Source organism: Pteropus medius, unplaced genomic scaffold, assembly GCF_902729225.1.
Source record: "Pteropus medius unplaced genomic scaffold, Ma_sr-lr_union100, whole genome shotgun sequence".
Taxonomy (NCBI): Eukaryota; Metazoa; Chordata; class Mammalia; order Chiroptera; family Pteropodidae; genus Pteropus; species Pteropus medius.
The window spans coordinates 1281620-1290236 of NW_024350925.1; the positions used below are offsets into that span (position 1 = coordinate 1281620).

Sequence of the window (8617 nt, forward strand, 5' to 3'; positions counted from 1 at the left end):
GTCCGAGGAGGCCGGGCGCGCCGCAACCCGAGACCAGGCCGGGCTAACTCGCGGGAGGACAGAAGTCGTGCCAAAAGAAGCGGGGAGTGGGGGGCCACAAAGAACGCCGAGTCCACTCGGGTGCTCCAAGAAACATGGGTTGGTCACGGTCGTGGTAGAGAGGGCGCTGTGAAGCCCTCCGAGGTTAGGGATCAGGGTACAGTGGCGCGGCCGAGGCCTTGGGGCGAGAAGGGGGCAGAGCCGGTGCGGAGAGGTGACGGCAGAGAGGGGCGCAGACAGGGCCCAGTGACAGGACAGGGGGCGCCGGGAGGGACCCCCAGGAGGGGCGCCCGAGCTGCGCCCTGAGGGGCCGGGGACCCGCGGCCACGGGCCTCGGGGAAGAGCGCGGAGTGGGGTGTACAGTGTTGGGAAAGAGTCTGAGAGCAGAACCGTGGGGAGGCTCGGGCGGACAGGGAGGGGGCTTGAGCCCCGTCCGCCGCACCTCACCTGGCGTCGGGTCCGAATCCAGGTCTCGAGCACAGAAAGCAACCGCTCCGGCCGCCCCTCCGTCCCGCGCGGGAGACCACGGACACAAAGCGGGGCGCGCGGGAGGAGGAAGGCGGGGAAGGGGAGGGGGAGGGCACGGAGGAGGAGGAGACGCTCGAGGCGCGCGAGGGGGGAAGGAGGGGCGCCCGCCGCCCGGGCCGGGGGCGGGGCGAGCGGCTGCGGGCGGCGCTCGACCCGCCAATGGCCACCGGGCCGGCCGGCCGGCTGGGGCGCGCGGGCCCGCAGCTCACCTCGGCACCTGGGCCTCGGCGGGCCGCAGCCAATCAAACGGCCTCATTTGCATAGGCGGCCCCGCCCACTCGCCCGGCCGGGGACTGCGCACTGAGAACACAAAGAAGGGCCCCCCGCGGGGAGGGGGGGGCCGCCGCGGTTCCCCAGCCCGAGGGCTCGGCATCCGTTTTGGCCACGCGTTTACGGGTCTTCCGTGGTCCCCCCGATGTGGGGTGGGAAGTGTGGGGGCGTCACAGAGCTTTGGGCCAAAATCTCTCAAGCGGTCGGGTCTCTTCTCCCCGAAGTCCTTCTAACCTAGTGCCCTCCTCCCGTTCCAGGGGACCCGGTTCCGCTTCTTCGCCTCAGAGCCCTCCGCCCCCTTCCTCCCCCTCCCCTTTTTCCAGCCGCCCGGGTCCCTGCACCTCCTCCCGTGGGCTGCTGCCCACTACCGGCCGGCCGCTGCACTGCAGCTCTGGTCCGCGGCTTCTGAGCACAGCCGTGACGGATGCCCGGGTCCGAAAGGGGACCCGGACGGCGAAAGGGTACCGCAGCAGGCTACGAAGGACCTGCTCAAGCGACTTTGATACCTAAGGTGGCAAAAAGCCAACACTTATAACAAATATAAACTCCTCGAATCACTTGTCCCTCCTCCTACCTTCGGGTCTGTACTGGGCTACAATGGTGACCGACTGGCCAGCCCGTTTCAGAGCAGCTGCAGCCTGCTCATGAGTCGCATTCCTCAGGTTGACGCCATTCACCTGTTTAAAGAGAGGAACTATGAGCCACCCCAAAAGCAACAGAGGCCTCCGCCGTGGCAGCTGGGAGGGGAGATGGGTAGCCCGTCCCCCAGCCTACTGGCACGCCCATCTCAATATCCCATCCTTGCCCCTAAGAGGGGAACCAAAGGATGTGACATCTCTGGTGTCACTATGATCTCTATGGGGTCTAAGGGCAACCAGATTTCAGATCCAAGAGACATTCATTTCCTCCTCAAGGGTAGCTCTTGTGTCAGTGCCTGTCCCCCACTGAGGACATCTATAAAAACATATGTAGGGTTTTCTCCAGCTCTTAGCCCTTCCCCCATCTCAAGAAGCGTTCCTTGGAGAAAGCGAGGTCTCCCCTCCTCCCTCCGCCTGGCACGGCTCCCACTCTCCCACCCCGCCTTCGTCTCCTCACCGATAAGATCCGGTCTCCCCTGCGCAGCTCCCCACTCAGGTCGGCTGGGCCTCCTGCCAGGATGAAGGAGACGAAAATGCCTTCCCCATCCTCTCCTCCCACGATGTTGAAACCCAGGCCTGTGGAGCCCTTGTGCAGGATAATCTTGCGTGGCTCTCTGGTGGGGAAGGAGCCGAAGGGTCAGGACGAGTGAGATGTTAACTGTCGCCCCTACGAGGGCCAGCCTGGGACAGGTCCCACGGCTGTGGAAGGACTCCTGTCCCTACGTATGATGCCCCGTTCCTCCCTTTCTCTCCTGGAACCTGCTTGGCTGCAGTTTTCTGCCAGGTGCCAAGTTTCAGTTCCTCTTCCCTCCCTTATTCCTGAGGGCTTGGAGTCAGCGTCCCAGGGGACAGTCCCCCACGCTCTCAGGTCGACAAACCCCTACCCCGGGCTCTGGGGCCCATGTCTCAGAGCCCACTCACTGGTGCTCTTCCTCTCTAGATTCTCCATCCTGCCAACCTGTGCGACGGCCCCCCCGGGCCACAGCGGGGAGGCCAGTCAGGAGCAGTGGACTCACCGTGGGGTCGATCACGTCCCCGTCTACACGATGCGCGTACTTAACTTTCCACAGCCTCCCCTGCCACTCGAAATCCCACCCACCAACTCTGACCCCTCCCACCCTTCCCAACGACATAGTCACCCACTACCACCAGAGGTGATGTGGCAGACAAAGAAGTCCCAGGTCCCCAAAGGGGCTTAGGAGCCTAACCGAACACAGGGAACGAACACATGAGAACTTGGACTACAAGTAACCATGGCTAGGAGAGCCCCCCGTCAGTGGTCACAGTGTCAGCAGGTGAGGGCGACAGCGCTCCGGATACCCACGCGCCGGGCCTCCGGCCCACTGTCCCAGCCCTGCGCCCTCCCTCTAAGCATCTTTCATCCGAGGAGCCCCAAGTCCAAGACTGCTGCTTTCTTGCTCGGGGTCTCGGATGCCGGGCACCCCCGCCTCCCCGAGTCCCGGATGCTCTCGCTCCAAGCCTTCCTCTCCTCCTACCTGGCGTCCCCTCCAGGCCGCAGCGAGCGAAGCGGCCAGGCCCACCTCTGTGAAGCCCTCCTCCAGGCCGAGGCCGAGGCCGAGCCCAAGCCCAGGGTCAAGCCGGAGCCCGAGAACTTGTGTGCCCTCTCCATGGCTCCTGCGGCTGTGCCCCGGCAGCCTACCGTTCCGGCCCCACTGCAGCCTCTCAGGCCCCACCCCGTGGCAAACCTGTCCCCCGGAACCCCGGCCTGCCCGACCAGTTCCACAGCCAGAGTGGGGCGGGGCCGGTCCCTATTAGGCCACCCGGCCCACCAGCCTCCCCGCGTCCTGCCAGCCCCACCGGCTGGCCGGCTTTCCTCCGTCATTTGCAATGATTGTGGCAGAGGCTGCAGCCCCACCTCCCGAAACCCCTAAGCGCTCTTCCCTCCCTTTCTCTTTTCAGATCGGGCCACCTCTTGTACTCCCCTGATGGTAGAACTGGTCCCTGCAGCCACCTCTGTCCCTCCCCGCGGCCCCAAGGGCTGAGCGAGGGCCTCAGACCCCAGACGGGGGCGCAACAAGAACCCTCTCGGCCCTTTACCATACGGCCCTAAGCCTGCGTCCCGGCCAGCCAGAAATGGATTCCTCTCCTCGCCACCCTGAGATCGGATGGAGGGGCGGGGGTCTCACCTGGTGAAGTCGTCCTCAGCCAGCATGTGCCTGGGGATCGGGGAGTAGCGGGCCGGGGGAACCTGAGGAGGAGCCGGGTAGCTGACCTTGCTCTCTACAGCCCCGAGATACCCCAGGCTGGAGTTATGGCTTACGTGGTTATCAGCCAAGGCGGTAAAAGCTGTGATCCAGAAAGCGGAGGACATTTCAGAGACCACTCCACGTGGGCCCCACCCCCCCAAGAACTGTCCCTTACACCCCCTCCAGATGCAAAAGAGACCAAGGGGCGCTGGTTCCTCAGGCCTTTCTCCCGTCCCCACAGGGTTCCTACCCTTACTGAATCTCAAGTCAAAGTCTCCAAAGAAAGGCATGACTAATAATAATCCCTCACACCTCCAGCTTAATACGCTCTTCCCAGGGCTTCCTCGCCTGTGATCTCATGGGGTCCTTGCGGCAGGTGCATGAGGAAACTAAAGACACGCGCAAGGCACTTGTCCAAGGGCACCAGCTGGAAGGGACAGAGCTGGAGTTCGGGCTCAATCTTCCTGAGCTCTAGCCCTCTGGTCTCTCTGTCTCTGCAGGGACTATGACTTCTTCCTCTCCGGACACTGGGGACAGGGCTTCTGGCCCGGGGTCAGGGCGGAGGGGTACGTACTGCTGGCGTAGTCGGGGGGTGCATACATGTCGTTGAGGTGGAGGCTGCCCGGCTTGGCCACCTTCAGGTAGACCATGTCGGAGGTGTTCTTGAGGGAGGCCACAGCTTCCTCGTGCCTCACGTCCTGCAGATTGGTGTTATTCACCTGGAAGAGGCCTTAGAGCTAGCACCCGGGAGAGGACAGGGCCTCTCACAGGGGTCCGGGTACAGCGCCGTTAGGGCACAGAAGCCCGAGGCGGGGGCAGGACACGTAAGGGACCGCCGGCCACGGAAAGGACCAGGGCCTTGGGATCTGGTCCAGCCCACTGCCGTGATGCTCTTGAAGTTCCCGTGACGTGGGGCGGAGTGAGAGGCTGCTGGCGCCCCGCCTGCACCCCCCACCATGTGGGCTTCCCCGCCAAGGCTGTCTCACCGCCAGCAGCCGGTCCCCGATCTGTAGGCGGCCGTCCTTCTGAGCAGCGCCCCCCTCAATGATCTTGGTGATGTAGATGCTGTTGTCTCCTGGGATGTGCTGGTTGCCAATGCCACCGGCGATGCTGAACCCCAAGCCTGGGCGGGGACCAGCGGGGAGCGGGAGAGGGCCACGGGAGAAGTTAGGGCGCTCGGCCAACCCCAAACCCGACCTCCCGCTCCCAGGCCACCCACCGGCCCCACGGGAGCTCTCCCCAGGGATCCCAAACACTAGGCTGCCATCCCAAGGTCACTAAGGGCGAGACATGAGGTCAAGAACGGGGAGTCGGGCAAGGAGTGAGGCACCCCTTTCGGTTTCCCACAGTGCCAACCAGGAGCCTCTGCCCGGGGCGCGGGCACTGGGGGCCGCACCTTTGGGCCCTTTGAGCAGGTTGACTTCCATGATGGTCTCCGGTGGGGGCTGTCGCCTCCGGACCACCAGCCGCACCACAGGGCCCGCCTCCTTCAGCGCCTCCACGGCCCGGCTGTGCACCACCTCCGAGACGTCCACCTCATCTACCCGCAGCACACAGTCATTCCACTCCTGTGGGGCAGCGGGACACTGCGCCACTCGCCCCTCCGCCCCTCGCCACCCTCCTCCGCTCTGCTCCCCGCCCCTCTCCCCCTGCCTTTCTCTGTCTCTCAGATTGAATGGAACCATCCTCCTGCCTGGTGTTACCCCATCTCCATCCTGCCCCTGCTGCGCCCAGCCCTGCTCCCAGGCCACCTCACCCCAGCCTCCCGTCCATGGCAGCTGCTCCACCAGGGATGATCTTGGTAATGAAGATGCCGGGGTCATCGGGGACGTGGGGGTTGTCAATGCCACCTGCGATACTGAAGCCCAGGCCGGAATTGCCCTGAAGAAAGGAGCGGAGGGGCCCAGTCCGCTCACTCGGAGGGCAGAGGGAGGCTTCCTGGTGCCCCACCTGCCCCCACCCCAAAGAGCGGGTGCGCCAGGCCTCCGAAGGGGCCGAGGCAGGCCGGGGCTCATTCGTCAGCAAGCTGGCGGCCTCCCAGCCTGCGCTGACCGTGCTGGCGTAGAGGCCTCACCAACGCCATCCCCTCCCCAATTCCCCCGGCCTCGGCGAGCAAGGTCAATTAATATTTGTTAGTCGGTTCATTGATTGATGCAGCGGCGCGGCCTGTGAGGGCCGCTGTCTCCCCAGCCTCTCAGCGCCGGGCCCCCTGAGTCTGAAGACCGGGGCTCGGGGCCCTCTCCTCTTCTGGCTCCAACCCTCCCCGCCCCGTCGCATCCCGCCCCCGCCAGCAGACTCACCCGCTCAAGTACTATCTCCTCATACTTGAACATGCCGTCGCTGCCATTCACCTGGGCGGAAGACACAGGCAGTTCCCTCAGTGTCCTGCCCTTCCAGCCATGTGTCCCCTGGACGGCCTGCTCCTCCCCCACACCCCACAGAGCAGGACAGCCCAAAGGGACCCAGATGGGGACAGGCCGACCCTGAGGAGGCCACCCCTCCCCTTGCTTCCCTTCAGGTCAATTGCCTGGGATGGAGAGGCTGCGCTCTGCGGCCTTGGGGTTCACTTCGAGGGTGCGGGGCTGGCCTGAGGGGAGTGGCGGAGAGGGAACAGGGCGTGTAACCCACGCCACACCCAGCCTCCGTGGCGGCACCCAGGATCTGGACAGGGACCCGCTCCCCTCTGACCCACAGCTCTGTCTGACTTGGGGATCACAGACTCCCACCACGTCCGAGCTAGAAACACAGCAGTCGCCATCTTGTTCGACCCCCCTCATGACAGACGATGATACCGATGCCCAGAGAGGACACAGATCGTGTCTAGGGCACACTGGGAGTTAGGGCCAGAGCAGGGCCTCAAACCTGGATCTCCAGGTGCTCTTCTGATTAAAGTGAGCTGCCAAGGCCACTAATGTTTTGGCTACTCATCCTCCTCTCCAGAAGAGCTCAAGGGACAAAGGCGAGTTGCCCCCTTAAGAGTACCTCATGAACCCTCATTCTACACCTCCTTCGCTGTCCCCAGAGGCCCAAATCCTCACATGGGCAGGACGCGAAGTCCTCATCTGTTTTCTCCCAAGAGGCGTTGGGTCCTGTGCTCTTGGTGTTCCCCAGGAGAAAGGGCTGTGTGGGGTCTGGCTGGGTCACAGACCAAGGGGAGGGGGAGGGCAGGAGCAGAGTAGAGACGGTTCTCCCTGACGGACAAGCTGAAGGCCATGGGCTGATTGGCAGCAGAGTCCATGGCCTTCAACATGCAGTAGCCATGGTAGGAGACACGAGGTAGGGGAACGGGAATCCAGGGTTGGTCTGAGCAGCGCACAGAGGTGGCCTCCCAGACAGAGCCCACTGTGACCACCGTCAAGCGAAAACGGGATTCCGGACAGACAAGTAGCACCTGCTCCCTGGCCGCCAGTCTCATCATCCCCAAGAACGGAGGAGCCCACTTGCGTCTCACCCCAGGTGACCCCACAGCTCTCCCCCATCTCGCTCTGGCTGTGTCGCCCCTCCCCTGACCCCTGGTCTCCTCCTCTGAAGGGGGGAGCTGGGAAACTCAGGCTGGGGGCTTCTCCACACACTTTACTCTGTTTTCTCCTCCCGCCTCCAGCCCCCACCCCACGGCTTTGGCTTCAAGAAGCAGCGAGGAGGGGGTGGGGAGAGGGCTGGGTGGTCATGCCTCTGCCTCTCCTGGGCATGGCCCCGGGACTCTGTGCCCCGCAGCCCTAGGAGTTGGTGGGAGGACTCCGGCTGCTGCCGCACTGTGGTCCCTGATCTCCAGAAGAAGAACCGATGGCCCTTCAGAGTCCCCAAACCAACACAGCCGCCTGAAGTACCGTGTGCACTCGCATGTGATAAGCCATGCTCCCCCTGCCCGCCTCAGGGAACCCGCTCCCGGGGCCTGGAGCCATCCAGGGATCAGCCCTGGCCGAGAAATCTTGGCCAGCTGGCCCAGCCTTGGAACTGTCACCCATCTCCCAGTTGAGCAGGGCAAGCATGAGAGACTGTCTGCAAGGATAGGACCCAAAGATAGAGAGGAAAATGACAGAAGGGGGACATGCTGGAGAGGGCAAGGGGCCAAGGCGAGGGACACGGGAAGCAGTAAGTGTGGACAGACAGAAGGCCAGAGCCAGGGCGCCTCTCCCCAGGAAGTCCCCACCTTCGCTTCTGAGTGAGAGCACATCCTATGCCCACGGGACGACAGAGGCGGCCAGAATGGTCACCAGCTTGGGGCAGTCAGCACCTGCCCTGGACAGCAAAACCTCCTCCTCTCTGCCTACTCTGGGGGCTGCAGAGCCGAGGAACCAGACAGGCCCTCCGCCATGCGCGCCAGGGACCTGGCTCTGCCGGCCCAGCCTCCATTTTGCTGCTTCTCCCACAGATGCTTCTTCCATTTTCTAAGCTGGCAGTTTAGGCTGGGAGTGGAAGCCAGAGTTGTGCCCAGCACCCAGGGGTTCCCAAGCTGTGCCGAGTCAGGCCTGGGGGGCCAAGTCCTTCCACATCTGGGGGGACCTCAGGGGAACATGCCCTACCGGGGCCAGTCCGCACACCAGGGCAGCTGCCCATGGCCGCTCTGGAGGAGGGAGCTTGCTTCAGCCCCCACCCCCGCCACCCCCGCCACCCCCGGCGCACAGCGACTTCAGAGCTGCTTGGACAAAGAGCCCGTCCTCCTCGGCAGCCTCTCAGCCTCGCTTGGGACGTGTCTCTCTCCTCTTCCCCCTCCTCTCCCCTGCCCGTCAAGCGCCTCTCACACGAACACACACATGCACATGCGTGCACACACTTGCAGCCACATGCTCACACACATACATGTAGCCGCGCGCACGGGCAAACGCGGCTACCCCTGCAGCCTCATCCACAGAGACACCTGCACGTTCAGAGACATCCTCGCACGTCCATGTGCACATTCACACACAAAGGGACCGGGACGGAGAGGGACTCGTG

The 8617-nt window shown here is 63.9% G+C and overlaps 1 protein-coding gene and 1 long non-coding RNA gene across 2 annotated transcripts in view; both read right to left on the minus strand.

The window, feature by feature from the left end:
* The window catches only part of DLG3 (discs large MAGUK scaffold protein 3), a 41343-nt gene extending 36544 nt beyond the window's left edge, over nucleotides 1-4799 (minus strand). The window contains 5 exon segments of the mRNA XM_039841727.1: nucleotides 1412-1514; nucleotides 1933-2089; nucleotides 3623-3782; nucleotides 4257-4401; nucleotides 4669-4799. Coding sequence (XP_039697661.1) covers nucleotides 1412-1514; nucleotides 1933-2089; nucleotides 3623-3782; nucleotides 4257-4332 — 496 coding nt within the window. The 5' untranslated portion in view covers nucleotides 4333-4401; nucleotides 4669-4799.
* A 227-nt stretch (nucleotides 4800-5026) lies between these two features.
* On the minus strand, nucleotides 5027-6036 carry LOC120585408 (uncharacterized). Its single transcript, XR_005648318.1, has 3 exons — nucleotides 5983-6036; nucleotides 5439-5563; nucleotides 5027-5247 (listed from the first exon to the last, which is right to left on the minus strand). It is a non-coding gene; the product is annotated as an uncharacterized LOC120585408 (long non-coding RNA).
* Between the last annotated feature and the right edge of the window lie 2581 nt (nucleotides 6037-8617).